Source organism: Dermochelys coriacea, chromosome 3, assembly GCF_009764565.3.
Source record: "Dermochelys coriacea isolate rDerCor1 chromosome 3, rDerCor1.pri.v4, whole genome shotgun sequence".
NCBI lineage: Eukaryota > Metazoa > Chordata > Testudines > Dermochelyidae > Dermochelys > Dermochelys coriacea.
In genome coordinates this window covers 42,592,608-42,619,710 of record NC_050070.1, presented here as the reverse complement: position 1 = coordinate 42,619,710, position 27,103 = coordinate 42,592,608, and the positions used below count along the sequence as shown (strand labels likewise).

At 36.8% G+C, this 27,103-nt stretch overlaps 1 protein-coding gene across 1 annotated transcript in view; it reads left to right on the top strand.

The window, feature by feature from the left end:
• The window catches only part of CSMD1 (CUB and Sushi multiple domains 1), a 2,060,919-nt gene that overhangs the window by 1,727,861 nt on the left and 305,955 nt on the right, over positions 1–27,103 (top strand). Inside the window, 6 exon segments of the mRNA XM_038396611.2 lie at positions 5,040–5,156; positions 6,519–6,632; positions 8,960–9,055; positions 17,117–17,320; positions 18,289–18,413; positions 19,096–19,192. Of these exon segments, the coding sequence (XP_038252539.2) occupies positions 5,040–5,156; positions 6,519–6,632; positions 8,960–9,055; positions 17,117–17,320; positions 18,289–18,413; positions 19,096–19,192 (753 nt within the window).

The following is a 27,103-nucleotide window of genomic DNA, read 5'->3' as shown; positions in this document are numbered from 1 at the left end:
AGTACGTAACTTGTAAATAAAATTGGAATTTTTAAAAAGTTTTAAGAAAATCTATTTTTCTGGTGCATGCTGGAAAGATGAAGTGAAGGAAAGCAGAAGGATAGGAAGTGGAAATATGAGAGAAGTGCTTAAAAGTCAGTACTGGATATACTTTCCCTAAAAGGAAATACCTTTCATGCAGTTGTTTTTTATCTCTGTAAAATTTTGCCTGGGATATTTGGGTTCCAAAAGCTGAGATGTGAGCTCAACCACACTAATTTTTCCCCATAACTTTTTCATATCAGCTTGATTTAAAATAGATATTGCAATAATGACAAGATTGCCATATATTCAGGGATCTGAGTGGACCAAAAGGGGATAGAATCATGGCACTTACATTGATTGCCTTAAAAATAGATTGAAGAGCATATTTCCACTGTGATTATGCTAAGGAGCTTCTTTAGCTCTCTGAAAGTAGGGTGGATTGGTTGAAATTACTGATTTTAATTATGATTTAAATTAGCAAGCATGAAATCTTGATTTAAATAATTGAGTTTAATCGTGGTTTGTATTTCTACTTTTTGTATTTTCCTATAGAAAGGCTGAGTCTCATTAGTTGGTTTAAGAATTAAAACATGTTGATTTACAACTAAATATAGCCTTCACACTAAAACTGGGGCTTCCTTTTGCTCACCAGGAGGATACACTGTATCTATACCCATTTATTTAAGCAGTTATACAGGTTAACTTGCACTTATTAAGGTTCTTAATTTTTACAGTTTTTTATTATGTTGGAAAGTGTTGAAGGATTTCTTACTTATTAGATTTTTTTTTACTTATGATTTGCATCAAGGTCTATTTGAATGGAAATTCAAATTAAATTAATATGAAAAAATAACAGCATTTAAAATTTGTTTGGTGTTGTGTTTTGTTTTCTTTAGGCTTTTTTTAGTTAAATAAAACTACCTTAAATGTGCTGGATACGTAAGAAAAAATGTATCAAAAAGTTTATCAAAACATATTTTTCATTTAAAACTGACTTATTAAACAGAACTGATTGTTTCTGGTCACCATTTCCAGTCAAGATTTCAGAACTAGTAGTACTTTTGCACCTAGTTTTTAATGCATAAATTGGAAATAATAATAATTTAAAAAAAACAGCTTTTCTACATTTTCAATTCCCAGTTGGTCTCTTAACTTTCAGAGAACTACTCATGGTGAACTAGTTGAATAAACTGAAATGAAGAAAATATTATCTTTGCACCTGCAAAAGAGACTACTATTGTCAAAAAAGGTTTTGTCACTACAACAAACTATGGTTACAGATATTTAAACAGTTACCTCCACCCAGTTCAGTGGTTTGACTTTCTTTAAAACTTCAGCAGCAAATATGTATTCTTTAATATTATTTTAATTTAATTTAAATGACTTTAATAGATAATAAAACACTTAGAATTTAATATAGGTTGCAATAATTTCAAATAGGTTTATTTAAAATAATAAACCTATATTTAATGATCTCAAAAACAGATTTAAATAAAGAGTCTAATTTTTTTTAAAATCTATTTTTATTCATCCTTTTTGAAAGCCAAAAAGAGTTTAAAAGTTTGATGTCTGAATTCAAGTCTTACTTCGCCATCTTTTGTCACTGTAGTTAAAACATACTTATCATTCAGTGGATCTCCAGCTAAATTTTGTCTCTACATTCAGATGTACACACATTTTGTCATACTATCAACATCTTTAGTTTCGTTCAGTATAAGCATCTTCAAAAAAGAGTAGTGTCATAGCAAATGCATTCTCTAACTTAACATGGTTAATTACTGTTCTGTCCTTCCCATCCTTCACTATGATAATTATATATAATATGGATTATGTTGCAAAAAATCAGATAAAATATAACATTGCCTGAGTCATTGCATGTTTTGATACACAGATCAGGTAGGTGGGGTTTGCCTTCTTTGCTTAGATTTTTAAGAACCTTTGAAGAAAATAATTTCTACATGCCTTTCTTGCAAGTACTTCTTGAGAGTCAAGTGGTCTATAGTTGAACTAATTTTTCTTTTTTAAATACTAAAGGTTGTTACTTTTTGCTGTAGACTAGACAAGACTTTTTTCCTTTCTACCTTAGAGGACTGACTTCCTTTTCTGAAAGTTTGAAATTTATCTATTGAGAATAACTTTTTCTGCTCCTAATCTTTGACATGTTACTATTTTGCCTAAATCAGTGATTTTCAGCCTGTGGTCTTCAGACTCCTGGGGGTCTGTAGATTATGTCTAAGTGGCCTGTGAAAGGTGACAGTGAAAATACAGTTTCAGATCCCAGAAAAGGCATTTCATTTTTCTGATCAAACAAAAGTATGTGAATACTCCCACCTATAGGTCAAAACCTGGAAGTGTTGTTACCATAGAAGCTCACAGTTTATCACCTTTTCTCACGTTGCGTCAAATGCCACGCCAAGCACATGCAACATTTATAGTTGAATTCTGCTCAGCCAGTTTTCAGTCTAAAACTTCTATGTTAGTGGACCGCAGAAAACAGGTTGAATTTCCAAAGGGGTCTGCACCTCCATTTGAAATATTTTGGGGGTCTGCAAATGAAAAAAGGTTGAAAACCACTGGCCTACATATAAATACTGTATTGAAATGTAGGCTTTTACAGATTGTCTTTTCCTAACCCAGTCCCCTCTTCAGACAGATAAACTTTAACAAAAAAAAATTTCCTTCAGCAGCCTTTTAGGATTAATAGGGATCATCACATGGGTCATCTAATCTGCCCCTCATGCCAAGATGGGAGATTTGTTGTGTCTAAATCGTCCAAGAAAGATGGCTCTCCAGCCTCCATTTGAAAACCTCTAGTGAAGGAGTTTCTACAACCTCCTGAGGCACTCTTTGCTCGTATGGCTTGCATTCCATCCCTTTGATCATCTTTGTCACTCGCCTCTGGATCCTTTCCAGTTTCTGTACATCCTTTCTATATATTGGTGACCAAAACTGAACACAGTACTCTAGCTGAGGCTTAACCAGTGCTGAGTAGAGTGGTACTATCACCTCCAGTGACTTGAACGCTATGCCTCTGTTAATGCAACCTAAAATTGTATTTGATTTTTTTGCATCAGCATTGCATTGCTAACTCATGTTGAGGTTAGATCCAGCACAACTCCCAGGCCCTTCTTGGTGGTGCTGCTGCCAAGCCAGTTTTCCCCATTCTGTATTTATCCATTATTTCCATCTCTTTTTCAACAGATTAAAGGACAGCCACTTTGTACTGGTCAATCCCAAATGTCTCTTGTTGAGCACAGTGATCCACATTTCTCTGCCTCCTCCATACATACAATATTATAGGAATGTCATTTCAGCATAGCTTATAGTTATGTGATTTGAACAATCTGTTATACAGTGGGCAGCTGGAGGCAAAAGGTCCCATTACTTGTGCCTGGGATGTAAGATTAGTAAACTTTAAAAGATCTGTGAACAGCACAATTATATAGTCACATAAAAAGAGATTTTGGAGCAATAGTCTGCAGAGTTGGCAATATTGGAACAAATATTTCTTAAGAAACCCAATTGCTGTTGTGGTGGTAGTGGCTGTGTTTGCCCATAGCCTGCCAGTTCAGTAGTCATTTTCCTAAGAAAAAGTGTGGTGTTTTGTTTAAAAGACATTTTCAAGGTTTACATGCCAAGAAGTTTATCTTTTAGTATAAAATGCCTTTTGAGGGTTTCTGGATACTGAAAACAATCACTCAGTACTCAAAAAGTAAGAGCTGCAGCATTGATAAAAGGTCATCTGTTGTGCAGAAGGAATTATAAACAACAAACCCAAATATTCTTGAATTGCTTAGTTCTTCAGACTAAAAAAATATTTTGTTCACATTATGCACTGCTGCCAGGAGCCCTACGAACCTTAGGAATCAAAACAATGTGACTATTTTGGATCTAATGTCAGACCCTTTAAATTAAATAAATCCTTCAAAGAAAATGTAATTGATGAGTTTCCGGCTATTACTGGTCCTTTGAAATTAAAGTGGCAAAATTCCAATGTAATGGTGACCTTTTAATCCTTGCAAAATCTCCATATTTTAGTATTTGTTAAATGTCATAAATAGCAATATACTGACTATCTAAATTATATACTATTAAAATGAAATGCTTTATCACTTGTGCTATTGAGAAGATAAAATAATTGTTGTAAATGTATTTTGCATTTTATATACAGCTTTCTTTAGGAGGTTTGATGTTTAAGTCTAAGATATCTGAACAGTTTTTTATTTGATTATTTGACTGAGGAGCTGTAAAAGAGGGTAGTGTTTGTGTTGGGTAGAGGATACTTCTGCAGTTGCATACAAAAATAAGGAAAAATGTATCAGTCTGATAATATCCACTTTCTGTATGTGTTGGCCATTTGTCCAAAATTACATACTCTCTCCTTTTCTGTTGTCTTGTTACTATTTTCTCCTGTTAATATAACTATGGCAGCCCACTTGCACAGGTTAACTGAAAGCAGGATTTGGCCCTGAGTTTTTATAGTATCTCTGGCCTGGTACACTAATGGATCCTTATATTCTAGGCCAAATTTAATTTCTGTAACTTCAAAGAATTTCCGTAAATAAATTATTCATTCTTTTTTATTTAGCATTGATGAAAAATAGCAAAACAATTTTTGACTATAGCCTCTTTAATCTAGGTTTGGAAAGCATCTAGCACACTATAGGTGTGATGCAATCTAAATAATAAGTAGCAAGTCTTTGCTGAGATTTTATTTAGATTACACTTTGCAAACAAGCTTTTCAGTTTTGTTTTTATAGTTTCTCCCTTTGTAATAATTTATTTCCACAGAATTGTACAATTAATGTAATTGTGTAAAACGCTAATATAATTTAATAGATGCTTTGATAAATATAGTTTCCTAACAAAGACTATTGTATCTGGTGCCATAGAAAAAACAAAATTACCAAAAATGTCACTTTACAGTTAATGAATTTTGCAGTTTCATGCTGGAACACCATAGACAGTAGCAGATGGAATTAAGGGATGATGCTTTTGTTTCTGTTCTGTTTCAGCTCCTTGTGGAGGCCAGTACACTGGATCAGATGGGGTGGTTTTATCACCAAATTATCCACATAATTATACTGCTGGGCAGACTTGTCACTATTCTATAACTGTACCTAAGGAATTTGGTAAGAGTTTGGTTTTACCGATTTATGGTTCACTAACTCATTTGTTCTAAGGTTGATTTTATTTACTGTTTATCAATAGTTCTAAGAAAAAATGAAACTTTGTTTCTCTTGCAACAAGAAGGGACTACTTTTTGCAGCATTGCAAATTGTTTAGCGAGAACATACATACTCTTGATCCAGGAAAAGATTCAAGGGTTTTCACCATTCCATCTGCCCCAGGGTAATCAACAGAATCCATCTAAGAATGGTCTATGTCCGTTATTCAAGAATATCACGAACTCTTTCATTGATTACATGATTCATCATCATGGCATAATCATTCATCCAGGATTCATGCATACACAATAAATCAGTAGGTAAGAAAAAACAATACATAATTTAAATATAATACAAAAGCCAAAACTTTATCTAAGAGAGATCTCCAAAAAAAGTTTATAAAATAATCAACAACTAAATTATCTGATTCTTGCAGTGTGTCAAAATAATTGTAAAGTATCTCTAAAGCATGTGTGATTGGTGTTAGAAAGTTTTCAGGTATGGCCTTCAGTAAAGCCAGTCCCACTACTGTGGGCACAGATAACAGGGAAGAAGATAGATGGCTGCCACTTTACTTCTTACTTATCAAATGTGGCTTGAAAAATTAACCTTTCAGTGAACTGGATTTAGAGCAGTTTAGTATATTTAGTACATACTATATGCCACAAAATCTTTGCTGTAAGGATTCAGCAGCTTTACCACTAAGGAATTTGGAAAAGGCTAACAGAAGCAATTACAGAATGACAGGTTGAGATCTTAGGGAAGGTGTATCTCACATAGTAATAATAATTTAATATTGTGCCCTTCCAAATCTAACCTTTTGACTCCATCATGTTTTCTTCTAAACAGTGATCTGTGTCAACACCCCTCCGTCTTTGATTATGTAACCTGTGTTCAGTAAGCCTGTCCCCAGGGCAGGCCGGGGCGGGAGGGGGGCAAGTGGGACAATTTGCCCCAGGCCCCTGGGCCCTGCAGAATACTATAGTATTCAAATGGTAGCTGCAAAACTCAGTCCTTAATTTTTTAGCATGATGATAGCTTGCCTTTGGGGAAAGGATAATTTAATTTTTTAATTTAAAAATACAAAAATATAGAAAATCAAATTTAGGGTGTGTACTCCTGTTAATAAATAAATGAATAAATAAATGAAATTAGCTAATGGCTATACGATGAGTATCTGCTGATCTCTTTTATCAGAACAGAAAGTACATTAAGATGCACTCCCTGCATGAAGTCTTACAAGAACCCAGCAAGGAATCATTTAATAATGAGTATAAACAAAAATATACTATATGTTTCATTTTATTTTCTTTTATTATTTTCCAGTTGTGTTTGGGCAATTTGCCTATTTCCAGACTGCTCTGAATGATGTGGCAGAGTTATTTGATGGAGAACACCCTCAGGCTAGACTTCTTAGTTCACTTTCTGGATCTCACTCAGGTAAAGAGAAAGCAAAAATAAGTATAAACCACTTATGTGACTTAATATAGAAAGCATGGACTTCTGCACATTGTGGGTCTGCTTTTAAAAGTTAAGTACTTGTGAACAAACTGTCAAGGGAAGTGGTGGATTCTCCATCTCTTGATGTCTTCATATTAGACTGGATTTTTTTTTGAAGATTTGGTTTAGACAAACACAGGTTATTGGGTGCAATGCAGGTGTCACTGGATTAAATTCTATAGTGTGTATTATGCATGAGGTCAGACTAGAGGATCTATCTAATGGTTTCTTTTGGTCTTAAAGTATGAATCTCTACATTGCACACATAAATTCTGAGTGTCTAATTTATGCACACAAATTATTTATGTGTGTACAAAATCAATTATTTCTGCATTTACGTGTCCAGTTAACAGCTGGCCAGGTATGCAGGCAGGTATCTGGAGTGAAATCTTGGCCTCATTGAAGACAAATCTTTCATTGACTTCAGTAGGATCAGGATTTTGTCCCTGATTTGCATGCCTGTGTTATATATTTGTACAGCTAAAATGCACATGCACAAAAATATGTTTGCAGTTGCACGCATCTAATATTGAAAATCTGGCCTCACAGAGGCATATACATTGAACTTCACAAATATGAGTTTGGAATTTTTACAACACACAGTTTTCCATTCTTTTCAGTCTTGAACATGTGCCTTGAACATGTTTACTACTTATTAGAAAAAATATTATGTATCTGTTTTATAATTTAAAGAAAATTAATGCTTTAATGTTTGAAAAATGAAGACTATATTTTGCCTTTGGTAAATCCATTCCATGTAGGTTGTAAAGGTTCCAGAAGTTCCAGAATTCATTTTAACATTGTTTACAGTAGTTCAACAACAAAATATTGTTTGATTTTTAATTGTCAAGATAAAAGAGAGAATATTATCTAAACATCCCATTTTGCTGTATCATGCATATATACACAAAATGAAAACCAACATCTAAATTTCCCCACAAGCCTTTAGAAAATGATTTTGAAAATGAAAAAGGGCAAAAAACGTGCAGTTTTTCCTTATTGTTCCATGACATCTTCAGAACAGATTTAATGTGTCAGGTTCATATTTCATTTACACTGGTGTATATCCGGAAGATCTCCATTGTAGTCATTAGAGTTACAACAGTGTGTAGTTGATGTAAATGAGAGAAGCATCAGACCTATTGAGTCAGCTCATTTAAACCGGAGTAAATCAGCACATCTCCATTCATTTCAGTAGTTTCTCTAGAGTTGTGCTTCTAAACAGTAAGCACACCATTGTCATAATCAAGAGTGGTAAACTGTGCATGTCAAAAGTGCAGAAATACAAAATCAAATACACAAATATACATATCAAATAGGAAGTTAGAAATCTGAATTTTGATATGCATTTAGCAAATGAGAAAAAAACAGAGTAAATATTTTAAGTTTCTTCATGATTTCTTAAATTTGCCTTCCAGGTTTGCAAAGCTTGCCTTGAGGAGAGGACATACAGAACATGCCAAGTGATGAGCTAACATTATTTAAATTAAATTGCTTTTAGAAGATCTATTTAATAATATAATAAAAACAACTAGGAGTCCTTTTGGCACCTTAGAGACTAACACATTTATTTGAGCATAAGCTAAATTTCTTAGTCTCTAAGGTGCCACAAGGACTCCTAGTTGTTTTTGCTGATACAGACTAACACGGCTACCACTCTGAAACCTGTTAATAATATAATGTTACTCATGTGATATGTTAAATATTTCACAGAGACAGAGAAAGATTCACTGCAAAAAGAGAGTCAAGGACCTGTTTTCTCTCATTTTAGTTTTTTGTTTAGTTTTAAAATTGTATAGTCCATTTTTTTAGAGAGAGAACCTGGGGCTCTTTTGAACGCCTTTTAATTGTTTAATGCATTTTGGAATGCAAGCTAAAGCTGTCAGTCACAGATAAACTCTGGCAAAAACTCTTCAAATGACACTGGCCCAAAAGGGTAACAGACTCCCAGGCAAGCAATTTATTACAGCTCTAATCCCAACAGCTGCAGTAAATATCAGAAAGTTTATATACAATATAATTGTACATCATAAAATGTTTCTGTTTGATGATTATTTCTGTATACTTCCAATGGCAAATTTAATGTTGTTAAATATGGTTAGCAGAATTTTTTATACTAAAACATGGAAGGAAAAAAGAAGAAAATTGTCTGTCAGTTTTTTTTAACAGGATATTTTATTAAAATCTAAAATTCTCTCATCTTTCCAGTCTTTATTTCATTTTTTTCCATTCTCTCTCTTCCTTTTCGTTCCCTTCTTCATTTGTAGGAGAGACATTACCTTTGGCTTCATCCAACCAGATATTGATGCGGTTCAGTGCAAAGAGTGGGGCATCTGCCAGAGGTTTCCATTTTGTCTACCAAGGTAAATCTGTTGGTTTTTACTTCATCCCCTTTACAAAATGTTGGCAGACTCAACGGTGCCAATCTCATCTACATGACTGGATTGGAATGTTTATTAGATCACAAGATGTTTATAGGATTCTTTTAGCTGGAATAATTTTGATATACAGTGTGGAACAGACTGTTCATGGACATAATGGGACAGATTTTCAGTTGGTTTAAACTGGTTTAAACTCCATTGACTTAACTGAGGGTCCAGTCTATTGTGGCACCTCTGTAGTGCTGAATAAATATGTTGTTGAAAAACTGCTCAGCAGCTGGTTATTTTTAACAAGTCAGAGATGTTCTCTCTCTCTCTCTTTCTCTCTCTTTCTCTGTGGTGTGTTTGGTGGTGCTATCATCTTTATGTGTAAATGGCAAGCATGATAATCCACAAATTGGATGCAACTACAATTAACCTCATATTTTTATTGCCTGACAAGTAGACTTGAGTATTATTTCTGTATTTATTTTGTATTCAGTAGTTGTATAGAGCCATTGTACTAGACAAGTGTGAATCAGAAATTTGGCTATGTCTCACATCCATCACTCTTTAGCTACTGCATTTAAAATACAATCCTGTTACCCTCAATTAAGTTACACTTCCATTAAAACTAGTTGGAATTTTTCCTAACTATGAACACGAGGATCAAATACTTAGTGCTTGTTATCTTATAACTGTTAGAAGTTCAGTGATGAGCAAAGTTTGTCAGAGATGTGTTACATTTGGACTGGAACTCTGTGTTTCCAGGGGCTTGTATACACTTAAAATGCTACAGCTGCTGTAGTGCTTCAGTGTAGACACTACCTATGCCAACAGGAGGTGTTCTGTTGACGTAGGTAATCCATCTCCCCAAGAGGTGGTAACTAGATTGATGCTAGAATTTTTCCATCAACCTAACACCGTCTACACGGGAACTTAGGTCATCTTAAGAATACTATTCAGGGGTGTGGATATTTTAAACCCCTAAGTGACATAGTATTGATAATCTAATTTTCTAGTGTACACCAGGTCTAGACCTCTGTACTGCTGAAGATAGGAGGAGGCAGATTACAGACTTGTGTTAAAAACTGTATATCCCTTGGGAGCAAATGAAAACAGACCACTTAGTGACATTTTGCCATCTCTTAATCAGAAATAGGCACTGGAAATGCACTTGGAGTAGCAATATTAAAAATATTTTTCTAAACTGAAATTTAATAAAAATCAATCCAAAACTAAGTTGTCAGGTTTCTTATAGAGTATCACTATTTCATTCTGAAAACTTCCATCTTCTGCTTGTATGCAATAATGCCACAGGAAATATACCATGTGGCTTTAGTATCACAAAAATCCCTGTTTAGTTACAGATAAAACTGTAATGTAGCTCCTTTTTTATCTGAGTAGTTATCAAAGTCTGGAGCTCTGGGGATAGGCCATTTGGCAGTAGAAAGTGGTGATGGAGTCTGGTCTTTTCTTTGATGCCATCTTGTTTATTTATAAGGAATGTGCAAAGTTTGGCTATCCAAATGAAGGATCCCCTGGGGGACTAACATGAAAGGGAAGGGAGTCCAGGAGAGCTGGCTGTATTTCAAGGAATCCCTGTTGAGGTTACAGGGACAAACCATCCCGATGAGTCGAAAGAATAGTAAATATGGCAGGCGACCAGCTTGGCTTAATGGTGAAATCCTAGCGGATCTTAAACATAAAAAAGAAGCTTACAAGAAGTGGAAGGTTGGACATATGACCAGGGAAGAGTATAAAAATATTGCTCGGGCATGTAGGAAAGATATCAGGAGGGCCAAATCGCACCTGGAGCTGCAGCTAGCAAGAGATGTCAAGAGTAACAAGAAGGGTTTCTTCAGGTATGTTGGCAACAAGAAGAAAGCCAAGGAAAGTGTGGGCCCCTTACTGAATGAGGGAGGCAAGCTAGTGACAAAGGATGTGGAAAAAGCTAATGTACTCAATGCTTTTTTTGCCTCTGTTTTCACTAACAAGGTCAGCTCCCAGACTGCTGTGCTGGGCAACACAAAACGGGGAAGAGATGGCCAGCCCTCTGTAGAGATAGAGGTGGTTAGGGACTATTTAGAAAAGCTGGACGTGCACAAGTCCATGGGGCCGGACGAATTGCATCCGAGAGTGCTGAAGGAATTGGCGGCTGTGATTGCAGAGCCCTTGGCCATTATCTTTGAAAACTCGTGGCGAACGGGGGAAGTCCCGGATGACTGGAAAAAGGCTAATGTAGTGCCCATCTTTAAAAAAGGGAAGAAGGAGGATCCTGGGAACTACAGGCCGGTCAGCCTCACCTCAGTCCCTGGAAAAATCATGGAGCAGGTCCTCAAAGAATCAATCCTGAAGCACTTAGAGGAGAGGAAAGTGATCAGGAACAGTCAGCATGGATTCACCAAGGGAAGGTCATGCCTGACTAATCTAATCGCCTTTTATGATGAGATTACTGGTTCTGTGGATGAAGGGAAAGCAGTGGATGTATTGTTTCTTGACTTTAGCAAAGCTTTTGACACGGTCTCCCACAGCATTCTTGTCAGCAAGTTAAGGAAGTATGGGCTGGATGAATGCACTATAAGGTGGGTAGAAAGCTGGCTAGATTGTCGGGCTCAACGGGTAGTGATCAATGGCTCCATGTCTAGTTGGCAGCCGGTGTCAAGTGGAGTGCCCCAGGGGTCGGTCCTGGGGCCCGTTTTGTTCAATATCTTCATAAATGATCTGGAGGATGGTGTGGATTGCACTCTCAGCAAATTTGCGGATGATACTAAACTGGGAGGAGTGGTAGATACGCTGGAGGGGAGGGATAGGATACAGAAGGACCTAGACAAATTGGAGGATTGGGCCAAAAGAAATCTAATGAGGTTCAATAAGGATAAGTGCAGGGTCCTGCACTTAGGATGGAAGAATCCAATGCACCGCTACAGACTAGGGACCGAATGGCTCGGCAGCAGTTCTGCGGAAAAGGACCTAGGGGTGACAGTGGACGAGAAGCTGGATATGAGTCAGCAGTGTGCCCTTGTTGCCAAGAAGGCCAATGGCATTTTGGGATGTATAAGTAGGGGCATAGCGAGCAGATCGAGGGACGTGATCGTTCCCCTCTATTCGACACTGGTGAGGCCTCATCTGGAGTACTGTGTCCAGTTTTGGGCCCCACACTACAGGAAGGATGTGGATAAATTGGAAAGAGTACAACGAAGGGCAACGAAAATGATTAGGGGTCTAGAGCACATGACTTATGAGGAGAGGCTGAGGGAGCTGGGATTGTTTAGTCTGCAGAAGAGAAGAATGAGGGGGGATTTGATAGCTGCTTTCAACTACCTGAAAGGGGGTTTCAAAGAGGATGGCTCTAGACTGTTCTCAATGGTAGCAGATGACAGAACGAGGAGTAATGGTCTCAAGTTGCAATGGGGGAGGTTTAGATTGGATATTAGGAAAAACTTTTTCACTAAGAGGGTGGTGAAACACTGGAATGCGTTACCTAGGGAGGTGGTAGAATCTCCTTCCTTAGAGGTTTTTAAGGTCAGGCTTGACAAAGCCCTGGCTGGGATGATTTAACTGGGACTTGGTCCTGCTTTGAGCAGGGGGTTGGACTAGATGACCTTCTGGGGTCCCTTCCAACCCTGATATTCTATGATTCTATGATTCTATGAGACACCAAAAACTGGGGATATGTTCTTTCCCTACAGCCCCAGACCTCCTTAGGCAGCAGTAGACTTAGAACCTTCCTTTAGACTTCCCCAGGATCACACTGTGCTTATAGGCTGGTGCTTGGCTTGCTTTCATTTTTTTGTCTGTTCCCCCTCCAGTTAGATTTTTGCCACACCCTCAGATAAACACATATCCCTGGTCAGAACAATGTCTACTGGAATCCTCTACCCACGTGATGCTAGGTTCTGGGCAGACTCCATTGTGTTTTGTTTTAAGTGTAGCCCCTTAACTGTCTCTTACAACTTTCTTAAAGGAAGGGCTTGTTCACACATCATTTTCAATAAGATTTTAACCCATCTCATAACAATAGTGTAGAACAGGGGTTCCCAAACTTGGTCCTCAGGTACGGCCGCTTGCATCTCCCAGTGGCCAGGGTTCACCATTCCTGGCTAATGGGAGCTGTGGGAAGTGGGGGCCCAGCTCGAGCCGCTTCCCATAGCTCCCATTAGCTGGGAACAGTGAACCGCAGCTACTGTGAACTGTGAGCAGCCATACTTGTGGACGTTCAGGTAAACAAAGCATCTTGCGGCCCGCCTGGGGCTTACCCTGAATAAGCCATGAACCAAGTTTGGGGACACCGGGTGTAGAGAGGTGTGAGGTAAGATTTGGTAATGAGTCAGTGAAAAGTCAAAATTTATGAAACTCCCCATATTATGTTAATGTTGCAAATAAGTTAATTTTCACCTCTAATGACTTGGATTCAAATGTAGGGTTAGTCATAAGCAAAATAAGCATTATGAGCACAGTTTAATTCTTATTGAATATATTGATCTTTTTTTTTCTACATCACAACACTGTTATAACTTGGTATACAGCAATTTGCTGTAAGAGACCAGTTCAGCTCAGGAGTATTTTAGAAGCTGGAGTTAGTAGAAATGCTAAAAATCAGAGGTGTACAGTCAGAATGATTCCTTTTATGTGTAGAAATATTTCATTTCACCATGCTTGCACAGAATAGTCTGGATGCAGCTAGGTCTTTCACTTCTATAAATTAAAAGAAGTATTGAAATAGAAGTTTACCATGCACAAAAGGGAAAAAATGGGAGGGGGAAATCTATATAATTTTAAAGAAGGAGAGAATTGCTCTTTGATTTTATGTTGATTTCTTCATATCATGTATCTCCATCTGAATTGTAGCTTTCAATCTTTTTCATGTGTGCGCTTTCCCAAATACCTTCTGTGTCTGATTATTTGTAGCCTTTGACAAGTTGCCTATCAAAGAATTTAAAATGAACACAAAGCTTTCATTTGATTACACATATGCATATATTTTACTGCAGAAGAATATGTTTCTAGGAACACCTTATGCTGTGCTTCATTTCGGTCTATTATACTGAACTGCAGAATTAGTAGTAGTAGTAGTAACTGAATAGAACTGATTTTGAGAAATAGGAAATGCTACCCTTAGCATCACAAAATGAATCAATCATATTTGACTTATCTCAGGAGAATCCTGATTCTGGTTTTATGTATCTTTTGATAAATGGATACATTAGGATCTCAAGTTAGTACAAATGTTGCTAGTGCAACATATTTGAGGCATTTAGTTACATTTAATAAAGGTTACCTCGATTTTGGGTTTTTTTTCCTCTCTTTCTGAAATATGTGAATGCATTTCCAGCACTGCCTGCTTGCGAACATTATAAATACAGTGGAGACACTGTAGCATCCACACTCTGAATGAACACACTAATCTGACCTGGAAAGTCAGTCATTTTATTTATCACTCTCTATTCCAGGCTGACCTTATTCCCTGTTCACTTTTCCACTGGGCTGATTTCAATTTTGTTTCATAGCAGTGTGAAACATTTACTAAAAGATGGAGAATAATTACTATAGAAAATAGAATTTCTCTGTCATAGAGTCTGAGAAGTCTAGCTTGCATTATAGGCAAAAGCTAGAAGGAGGGCTGGAGGAAGAGAAGGTTATAGCCTGCAATATTTCAAATTCTGGTCCTAACAAGCAATAGATGAGGTTTGTGGCTTTGAATTCAGGTTTAATGGTTTTTGTAGTGACACTTTCTGAAAAACTTATTTTTCTCCATGTCTCATCTATCTCTTCTTCATTTCCTTTTCTCTGATAGCTACATTTCCCTATATTTCACAGAATAATTGTATATAATATTGGCCTGAATGAGTACCTAATCTATTCAGATCCTACTGTTGGCCTTCTAGAATATTAGGGTTAAGCCTGCTGAAATCTTCAGTTGGGAACAATCATATACAAAAAGATTGGGAATGGTCTAGTCTGATTTTTTTGTCACTGTCCTGTGCTTGCTTCCCTGCTTTGACATCAAGTTAGAAATTTCAGCAGAAAACATTTTATGTGGCTCAGTCTGTGACAGCATAGATCCTTCTTCCTCTGATATGCAGAATGATGGGCAAGCCACCATACAGGATTTTAATATGTTCTTGTGCTGGCTCGAAGTACACACTTTAATTAATTGAGGAGTTAACATTATATTTCAAAAAGGTCCTTTAAGAAATTTTGCACTGGTCTCATGCCTTTTTTTTTTTTGGTTCTTCTTGATCTCAGTAATGAAATAATGCAGAGTTTTCAAATTTCCCATATAGATAAAACTCACTGAAATATTGTACAATAGCTGTTTTAAATATCTTTGTTAGAATTAATATTCATTTTTTCCTGTTATTCTTCCTGGTAAGGTATCCTTCAGTGACAACATGAAGGGGGGAGGGAGGGCAGAAAGGGGAGAAAATAATCAAATAAGTCTTCAAAAACTCAGTTTAATCTAAATAGGGACCACAAATAGTAAAAACCATGATCATATGGTTATTGCATGGTGTTATTCTCAGGCAGAGTTAAAGCTATTTGGGTACTCTGACACTGCATCTCTATACCTTAAAATATTTTTTTTTAAGTTTAACCTTTTTACTTTAATAGCTGAGGGCGAGATTCTGATTCAGGGTGTAAGCCTGTGTAAGGGAGTAAGAGGAGGTAAGACTCTTCCTGTCCCTTCAAAGGCTACCTGGACCTCTGATCCAAGTATGTCTGAATGCGTTCTTGGCTCCATACATCCTTCTACTCACTGGCCATGGTAGATGAGCCTCGGTGTGAGCATGGGGTGAGACAGAGGGGTATAGTGATTTGCTGCTGCTGTAGGCCAGCAGTAAATTCATAAACTTGGAATTGGAAATAGGAGAAAATGGAGTAATCATGGTTCATAGATGTCTCTGAGTCATGGCACCTCCTGGGAAGGCTACTAGTGTGGCACAGCTGACACATCTTGCTCTGCCAAAATCAAAATCTAGCCCTCAACCTTGATTACTTTTACTGTTTTAAAATTATTTTTTGCCATCCCATATGTTTGTTAGTATGAGGTTTCAGTGGAAACTGGTGGCTCAGGAGTACTCACTCTGTTATTTCATGAGACCTAGTTTGATACATAGGTCTACTGTCTTGCTTTTGGAACTGATAGTTCTGGTGGATCTGCTGAAGAAACAGTAATGATAAAACAATGTCCATGAATGTGAGTGCCACATACTGGTCTAACTCATATTCATCAACAGAAAGGATAATTTAAGTAGAATTATTTTATTAAAATACAAGACATAACCATGGTGGTACAAATGGTACTTCTATCATTTCTTTTTCCTGTATATGTTTTTGTATATTGTCTTAGTTTAGAAATGGCAGTTTCTGTTGCATATAATTATGGATTAATTATAAGATTATTTCTACAAAAATCAAATGAAAATAGTATGCTAAGGAGAATGGTCTCCGAAGTACTACATTTGTGAGACTAGGTTATAATTTCCAGCTAACCAACACAACACTAGACTCCCAGATAAATAGTAACTTCAAGCAGACAATTGTTTATATAGTAATGGTGGTGAATTAGCAAGTAAAAATAGCATTTATGTAGAAATGAACATTTATAACACTCCCTCTTATACCTGAATATTTTGTATTTAATCTTTCAAAATATGCTTACATTATAAAACAGTTTTATAGTTTATTCAGCTAAGTTATTTGTTAGAAATAATGTATCTCAGCCATATTTTTTTTTAAAAAAATTGAAGTAGAAGAGGTAAATTCCAGTATCCCACTAATTTAAAAATAAAAAAGGCAGGGGGTGGGGGAATCTGATATCTATGGCTGCAGGCAAGCTGTTAACTAACTAATATATAATTACTGCTGTGTTTGTCCACATAGTCACCGTAATGCCTTTACCCAACTACTTACTCTTAAAGAGCTTTAAGGTACCACGAGTGCAAAAAGTATTATGTAAAGTTAAATTCCATATTATAAATGCCAGTATCTATATATACTATTTATTTCTCAGCTGATGACTGGCATTTTGGGTAATAGCACCTTTTTATGTTTATGCAGCTGTTCCACGCACCAGTGATACACAATGCAGCTCTATTCCAGAACCCAGATATGGCAGGAGAATTGGGTCTGAATTTTCAGCAGGCTCTGTTGTTCGATTTGAATGTAGCCCGGGTTATCTGCTGCAAGGCTCAAAAGCTATTCGATGTCAGTCTGTGCCTAATGCTTTAGCTCAGTGGAATGACACTGTACCAAGCTGCATAGGTAAGCAATTACATTTTGGTAATCTGTTGAGGGATACAAGTCTTCAAATCAGAATTTAAGAAATGTTTCAGAAAATAGTGTTTAACACATATATTCACTCTCCATTGATTAATACTGATCATGTTCAATATAAAAGGGCAATTTTTCATATCAAAAGTAATTGAGTACCAGCTGGTTAGTAAGCAGTTATAGTGTTTCATGTAATAACCTATTATATTAACAAGCGTGATGCAAGTTTTCCTGAATATTTATTATCTGTGTGGCTACCTCTAACGTTGGAAATATAGGATACAACTTCATTTTCTGAAAATCACGATAATCCCAATTTATTATACCATTTTTGTGGTACCCTTTTAGCAGATGTTTGTTGATATATAGCACTCTCTCTCTCTCTCTTTAGGATTAGCATTCTAATGTACAGTGAATAACAATATCGTTGTTAGTTGCAGTTAATTTGCTTCATTTTCCAGAAGAACCTCTAGTGGAATAATATTTAGCACTTTGGATTTATTTATACATGTAATAGGTGCTTGTCTTTTGTGCATACATCTCATTGGTATCAACTGGAGTTATGTGCCTGTATGGAGAGTAGAATAAACCACCAAATATTTAAATTATAATTATCTTTAATGGTCTAAGCAGAGTTGATTTCACAGACCCATTATTTTATGTAATCTTTTCTTGAAATCTAAGGAAATACTGGGCCCCGATAAATATATTATTTAATGTGCTGCACTGTGATTTATCAGGTAAGGCAAACATTAGAGCTACTTTAGACTTAAGTGTCCTGATTACATTTTATATAACTGAAAGTTGCATTCCAAAGTGCAGACCAAAACTTAAAATCTATGTACTTGTAATAAAAAGAGAGTTATAACAATTAGATCAATTTGTACATTTAATGTTACTTTTCTGTTCAGTTAAATGTCTTTGGCTTTGACATAATCTGTGAAAATATTGTCTTTCAGTACCATGCAATGGGAATTTCACTGAACGGAGGGGCACTATCTTGTCACCTGGTTATCCAGAACCCTATGGTAACAGCTTGAATTGTGTGTGGAAAATCATAGTGACTGAGGGATCAGGTATTCAGGCAAGTCCATATTCTGCCAAACATGGAATACTAAATCACCTCCCCAATCTCCTCCCCGCATAGCCAAATCAGGAAAGAGTAATTAGGGGTTTTTGTTTTTGTTTTCCTTCTCATTATTTTTTTTACCAATGGATAGTTTCTAATCTCATTTTTCTTTTTCTTTTTCTTTTTTTTTACTCCCTCTGTTGTACAGGGAAAATGGATTTAACCTCAGTAGTCACTAGCAGCTTTCTTTTTTAACTGAGTAGAATAGCAAAGATAGGTCCCAATCCTGCAGGCTGATCCTGCTCCCATTTACCACTTCATTGATGTCAACTGGGCACTGCACAGAAACAGAGGTCTACAGTAGCTAATCTGATTGCAGGACTGGGGCCATAATTGGAGCATGATTTTCCATTTTCTTGAACCGTGTGTACTCATTTATATCTTTGCAACGTGTGTGCTGTTTTGCACCAATTTTGCACAAGTGCAGATGAATATAGAAAATAAAAGAAAGAGGAGAATAAGTATCAGTTTCTTTTAGTTTTGTTTTTATTTACATTTTTTTCCAGGGCTTTTTTGTTTTATTTTGCTTGTGTCTGGGGGTTTTTTTTATGTTTTTTGTTTGTTTTATTTTTAGAGAATTCATTTAAATACAATTATTTGGGTTGAAAAACAAATACTGAATGGCATTGTTTTACAGATCCAGGTCATAAGTTTTGCCACAGAACATAACTGGGACTCTCTTGAAATCTATGATGGTGGAGATATGACAGCACTGCGACTGGGGAGCTTTTCAGGTAAGCATATGGTCTGGCTAAATGCAACCTTTTTATGGTGACCAGACTATGTATGTGAAAAGTTTCAATATTTTCTTTAAACTACTTTCCAGTCTCAGGTGATAAATTTTAAATGGTATAATTTTGTCAATTTACTTACACCTAGGGAGATTTTCAAAGTGTCTAACTACCATTTGTGCCTTTGAAAATCTTCCCCATCATTGCCAACTCCCAATATAGATATGCTGCCCTGATGTAACGTGGGCTTACACTGCTGATACAGGTTGCTTTGGAAATGTAGGTTTAACCTTGCTGTTTTTAGACTCACCCTTTTAGGGAGGAGACAAAGTCATTCAGTATTCATGTAAACTCACTAGACCTTTAGGAACAGAAAAAAATTGGTAAACTGAAAATGTTACAAACCATGTCATTTGTTGTTTCATGAGCATATTAGACATCTCTGGCATCACTCCCCTAACATAAAGTAATATTTTTACTGAAGGAATGTGTTGTAGTACCACCAACATGAGCAAACACCTTACATAGGATGGACTGATGAATTATATCCCAGGCTCATCTATTCTCCACCAAGATTGATCTCTATTGTGGGGCATAGCTATAGCACTCCAGGACATATGTATGTGAGATTTTGTGGTAGCTTCATATATGTTTTAAAATTAAGGTTTACATTGTGTTAAATAAGAAAATGAATAATACAATTAATACAGTAGTAGCCTCTATATTATTTAATTTGATATTAGTACAATGTATTTGATGCTGCTCCTAATTGTTTCATTTTCAGTGCACTGCAAAATAATATACTGAACGCTCTTAACTATATTGTAAAATCAGAAAGGAAGCTCATGATTTTAGCAGCTAAGTAGAAGCAATTGAGGCTTTTGGAATTTACAAGGTTTGGGAAGTAGTTTGGGATTGTGGGGTAAGCATAACTAACATAATTGGGCGTGAAAGAGTTAACAATATTGAAAATTCAGTTGTCATCATTACATTTAAAGTTAGACCTTATTGAGATAAATCAAGGTCTTCACCCTTCACAGAGCTATTTTTCCAAGTTGTTCTCTGACTAAGGGTATATGGCTACACTTTGAGCTGGGGATGTAATTCCCAGTTTGAGCAGATATACCCGCAGTATTGCTGATCAAACTAGCACACTAAACATAGAGTGTAGCTGTGGTGACACAGGTGGCAGGAGGGGCGAGCTGCTATGAGTACATACCCAGCCAAGTTGATAGGTGCATATTCAGGGCAGCTAGCCCATCCTGCCACTCAGCTGCTGCAGCTACACTTCTGTTTTTAGAATGCTATCTCAAGCAGAGCCAGTGCAGATTCATAGAATGACAGATTATGTCTATTCAAGCTGGAAATTATATCTTCCACCTCCATCATAGACATATTCTTGGTCAGACAACACTTCATTGGTTGGTTCACATTTGGAAGATGGCTAGAAACTTATTTTTATGAAAAAATGTAAATTTAGCTTCTGGATCTCAGTTGTGCCTGAAAATGCAGTATACTGTGAAACGTGATATTGGCAGAGTTCTATGTTTATTGTCTCTCAATACTGATATGTTAAATGTTCTTACTTTACAAGGGCTTATCTACATAAAAGTTTTACCAGTTATGCAAATATCATTATACAAGTTTAGTTATACCCCCCGTGTACACATTCTTATTCCAGTATAAAAGTGGTGTTTTCACTTTAACTTAAACTGTTCCCAAATAACACAAATTAAACTGAAAAAAGACACTTACATTGGACTGAGCATGTTCATATGGGAGATTATATCAGTATGGCTATATCAGTTTAAATTCCTATCTGATATTGAAAAAGCTTTCCTGTGTAGAGAAGGCCCACGTAAAAATATTGCAGAGTGTGATGGAATCTGCTATTGCAAACTTAACCTGGGACCTTATGGTAAAGCTACGTTCCTTCTCCCTTGTGTAGGTTCATGAATACTAAATGTTCTGCAGATGTAATTATGTTCTCAATAACTGTTGTGCAGTCCTATCGTCTTCAGATTGTGCCCTCTGTAATGTATTGCAAACCATATAAAACTCAACTGATTTCCAATCACTCCTTCAGTAACACCTGTCCAATTGTACGTGTGTACCTGAGTAAAATTTCATACACAATACTGCTGATGATCCAGTCCAGCTCAGTCTCTTAGAGCCATGTTGGATCTGCAGGACTCACAAGACTCAAACACACACAAAAAATCACTTTTGTTTCTAAAATCAATATAAATTACTCTGAATACAAAAAGGAGAGGAAGTCTGGTTGGTATAGGTAGTTGTCTGTCACAGAATGAGCTGATCTTTTAAGGGGTTTGAGGCTCAGCCAGGATCAACCTGGTGAGCCACTGTCTCCAAGTCAAGGGAGTAAGTCCTGGGGTCACATGGTAGGATAACTTGTTATTCAGAAGCTGGCCTTCTAGGACATAAAGTGTAGTTTCGGTTTGAGCAAGGAGAGTTCAGGGAGAGATTTCATATAGCAAGGAGATGCCTTTTCGCTCCTGTGCAGAGGACCTGGGCAACAAGACTGGCTAGGAAAGCTGAAAGCATGCCTCATCAGAGAGGAGCACAGACTCTCTTTAGCTCCCACACAAGGGTACTAGGGATCAGAAAAGGCCTGAAGGGATCCAGAAGTCACTGGGGAAAGGTCTCCAGGCCAGCCAGACGGAAAGTCTTCACTGAACCTACCTTTGTTTGGGCAGGAGCAAAAGCCCTTACAAGGGACCGTTGACCCTGAAGAAGATGGCTGGAATATAAGGGTTTTGAGATAACATTCATTTATGTTAATCATCCAGACTATGGGAAAAGAGTGTAATTCCAGTGCACCATATGTGGTGATTATTTGATAATGGAAGAGTAAGGAAACTGAGTTAGGGTTAGGATTGGATGCTGGCTTATGGGAAACCCTGCTGTGGTGTTGTTTTAATTAGTCACTTTTCAGAGTTGAAATATATTTCAAATGTTAATTATTATTAATATTTGGAAAGGCTATTTCGGGTAACTTTTTAGAGTTTTCAACACTGTAATTTGTATATTTTCTCAAATCTCCAGATAGCCTGAAATAATGACTCAGAGGTCTGGACTCCTTCGTCCCTAAATAACCTCATTGGAGGGTTAAGTTGAAACCCTAATTATGATATGTTGCAGAGAAGAAAGTGAAGAGAAGGAATGAGGAGAAACACTAGATGATCATAATGGTCCCTTCTGACCTTAATGCCTAGGAATCTATGAGTCTACAAGGAAAAGAAATAGGGAGAGACAGAGAAAGGATGGGGAAGGAAGAGAAATAAAGGGCAGAAATGCGGTGGTCCTGAAGGGGCACATATTGTCCCTCGAAGTGATAATGAATGTGACCATAGGGTATTGACCAAATAACGATGATAAAAAGCTAAAACACTTAGTTACTCTTTCGAAGTCGTATTCCACTTTGATCTTGGTGCAAATTTCTCATTGACGTCAATGGAACATTTGCTAGGTACTGAAGATGGTATTAACTTTTAAGTTTATACCCAGGCCACCAAACCATAATCAAAACTGGAAATTGTCCCTCTCCAAAAATAATGAGCTTGACATACGTGGGCAACTTCTATTTGAATAATAATCTTTTCAGTTTAGGATATTCAAAAATATCTCATGTGTCCTAGGTAAATCATCAAGGGAAATCTGGATGAAAAAGTGGGTTCCTCAATATTCTACTATGAATCACATAAAAGAAGACAAAGAAAATTAACTGTTCATATTGCAGCAGGATGTTATTTCTATGGTTGAATGTATAACCTGTGGCAATGTTTGGAGTCTTGATTGTGCTGAAACTGCTGTTTTAATTACTCCAAATTAATAATTGATACATTGCTAGAAGGAATTTGTACCTGATCCAAAGTTATGCACGTTTAGAAAACACATTACACATTGTGAGAATTGTAGTTTTCAATTATGATATTACCAATTATAATATTAGGTTGATGGTAATACCTTGAATTTTTTAGCATTGTCTTTGGAGTTTACATCTGGAATTTCAGTTTAACTTTTGTAGACACATATTGATGTTTAATAATATTCCTTCTCAAGAGAAAGTAGTTTATCCTTCTCACTTGACAACTGCCTTTGCAATTTCCCACTTGTAAGACAGTGTGCACCAATTCTAAACCACTTAATTAAGCAGTGTTACCATATACACACAGGTGCCTCCTTACGAGTCAGATTGTTTGGAGCTGAGGTTATAAAAGAGACAAATGGCTTCAACAATCTCAGTTCATACTAACTAGAGCTAGCAATTGGTACTATATAAATATCTATGATAAGATGAAAAGATAAACAATTTTGCCCCACCCTAATTATCTGATGTGGAGAAGTTATTACTTTATGCCATCTGATGGAAACACAAACAAAGGTAGCTAAAAAGGCTGACTGAAAACCAGGTATTTTTGAGGGCATCCGATGATGAACTGGATGAATTTGCAAGGATAGTATGGGTAGCAGTGACTCTGTACCATCATGCCTAACTGAAATCTTTTAATCTTACTGTCATACCACACTTGTAGTCAAGACCTTTCTTTGAAGCTTCTGATCTGTTTAATGTTAAAACAGATCCATATCTTGAAAAGCTCAGAAACTACAACAGCCAGATCTTTGGTAGTGTCAGAGTCTGCTAGATAGAAGAACATCTCTACCTTCAGGTTTCAGAGGCATTTGTCAGGGATTTTTGGAACCTACGATTAACTCAATATTCCCAGTCTCCTCCTCTTCCTTTTTATCATCATCAGTAGCAACATATTCAGGAGAAGAAATGCTTTCAGGATACTTTCAAATCTATTTCTTTTGATACTGTTGTTTTAGCTAAACACGATATTTTATGAATGACATGAGTCTTATTTGTGTAACATCAATAGATGCCTGTCCTTTCAGTTTTCCCTTTGAGAGCAATCTTATGTATTTCCTTGCAGCATGTGAGGGAATTATTTTGGATTGTTGGATGTATTTGACACAATTGCCCAGGAGGGGATAGATACAAAAGGCTAGATATGTCAGGAAGTTATCTTGCTTTGGGAGTCCTGAACCCATCATTGGTTCAATCCAATGGCTCTTCATTTGACAGGGAAGCAACACAGGACATACTCCTTGACATTTCTCATGGTCAACAACACAAGTGATTCCTCAAGGCCTCACTCCATTATCTGTAGGTGGAAAGAGCCTAGGCTAAATCTCTTTTCCTCAAAGTAAAGCAGCAACTTCCTCTGATTCTGCTCCATTGTTAGACAGGAGGACCCAGCACTACTGACAGTCTCTTTCATCATGAATTGGAATCTCTTTCATCATGAATTGGAGTAAAGAATTTCTCTATGCATTATCTCTAAGTCTACTGCAACAGAAGGTCATTTGAAAAATCTGATAAGGCTTGACCCAAGATGCTGTTGATTGCCCCGGCTTGTGTTCAGTTGTTTATAGGTCTCTATACGTCCTGTCTCCCAGTCTACCCAGATCACTTTCATCAACTTTGAGGTGAGATTCTCCAATCAGATGCGAAGCATCTCAGGCTGACTGCTAGGTTTTTGTATTTCTGGGAGGAATAGACTGAAAGTTTAAGGTTTAAAATATCCATTTGGAATGCAGAAAGCCTTTAACCAATCAGATCGATTCAGTGAATTGGAAGAGATTTTGTAGCTGGACAGCTGAATAGAGGGAAGGCCTGATATGTTTTTCTATTCCTTTTATCTTGGACTATCTGTTGTGTCTGGAAGTCAATACTGTCTAGAGCTGTCAGGGACCACTTGTCATCAAAGGTAAAGGTGGTGGAGTAGCATTGTATATCAATGATGAGGTAGAATGTAAAGAAATAAGAAGCGATGCAATGGATAAGACAGAGTCCGTCTCGACAAAAATTACATTGGGGAAGATAACTAGTAAAGCCTCTCTTACGATAGTGCTTGGGGTGTGCTATAGACCTCCGGGATCTAATTTGGATATGGATAGAGCCCTTTATAATGTTTTTAATAAAGTAAATACTAATGGAAACTGCGTGATCATGGGAGACTTTAACTTCCCAGATATAGACTGGAGGACCAGTGCTAGTAATAATAATAGGGCTCAGATTTTCCTAAATGCAATAGCTGATGGATTCCTTCATCAAGTAGTTGCTGAACCGACTAGAGGGGATGCCATTTTAGATTTAATTTTGGTGAGTAGCGAGGACCTCATAGAAGAAATGGTTGTAGGGGACAATCTTGGCTCAAGTGATCATGAGCTAATTCAGTTCAAACTAAATGGAAGGATTAACAAAAATAAATCTGCAGCTAGAGTTTTTGATTTCAAAAGGGCTGACTTTCAAAAATTAAGGAAATTAGTTAGGGAAGTGGATTGGACTGAAGAACTTATGAATCTAAAGGTAGAGGAAGCCTGGGATTACTTTAAATCAAAGCTGCAGAAGCTATCGGAAGTCTATATCCCAAGAAAGGGGAAAAAATTCATAGGAAGGAGTTGTAGACCAAGCTGGATGAGCAAGCATCTTAGAGAGGTGATTAAGAAGAAACAGAAAGCATACAGGGAGTGGAAGATGGGAGGGATCAGCAAGGAAAGCTACCTAATTGAGGTCAGAACATGTAGGGATAAAGTGAGAGAGGCTAAAAGTCGAGTAGAGTTGGACCTTGCAAAGGGAATTAAAACCAATAGTAAAAGGTTCTATAGCCATATAAATAAGAAGAAAACTAAGAAAGAAGAAGTGGGGCCGCTAAACACGGAGGATTGAGTGGAGGTTAAAGATAATCTAGGCATGGCCCAATATTTAAACAAATACGTTGCCTCAGTCTTTAATAAAGCTAAAGAGGATCTTAGGGATAATGGTAGCATGACAAATGGGAATAAGGATATGGAGGTAGATATTACCATATCTGAGGTAGAAGCGAAACTGAAACAGCTTAATGGAACTAAATCGGGGGGCCCAGATAATCTTCATCCAAGAATATTAAAGGAATTGGCACCTGAAATTGCAAGCCCATTAGCAAGAATTTTTAATGAATCTGTAAACTCAGGAGTAGTACCGAATGATTGGAGAATTGCTAATATAGTTCCTATTTTTAAGAAAGGAAAAAAAAGTGATCCGGGTAACTACAGATCAGTTAGTTTGACATCTGTAGTATGCAAGGTCCTGGAAAAAATTTTGAAGGAGAAATTAGTTAAGGACATTGAAGTCAATGGTAAATGGGACAAAATACAACATGGTTTTACAAAAGGTAGCTCGTGCCAAACCAACCTAATCTCCTTTTTTGAAAAAGTAACAGATTTTTTAGATAAAGGAAATGCAGTGGATCTAATTTACCTAGATTTCAGTAAGGCATTTCATACCGTGCCACATGGGGAATTATTAGTTAAATTGGAGAAGATGGGGATCAATATGAACATCAAAAGGTGGATAAGGAATTGTTTAAAGGGGAGACTGCAACGGGTCCTACTGAAAGGCGAACTGTCAGGTTGGAGGGAGGTTACCAGTGGAGTTCCTCAGGGATCGGTTTTGGGACCAATCTTATTTAATCTTTTTATTACTGACCTTGGCACAAAAAGTGGGAGTGTGCTAATAAAGTTTGCAGATGAAACAAAGCTTGGAGGTATTGCCAATTCAGAGAAGGATCGGGATATTATACAGGAGGATCTGGATGACCTTGTAAACTGGAGTAATAGTAATAGGATGAAATTTAATAGTGAGAAGTGTAAGGTTATGCATTTAGGGATTAATAACAAGAATTTTAGTTATAAGTTGGGGACGCATCAATTAGAAGTAACAGAAGAGGAGAAGGACCTTGGAGTATTGGTTGATCATAGGATGACTATTAGCTGCCAATGTGATATGGCTGTGAAAAATGCTAAAGCTGTTTTGGGATGCATCAGGAGAGGCATTTCCAGTAAGGA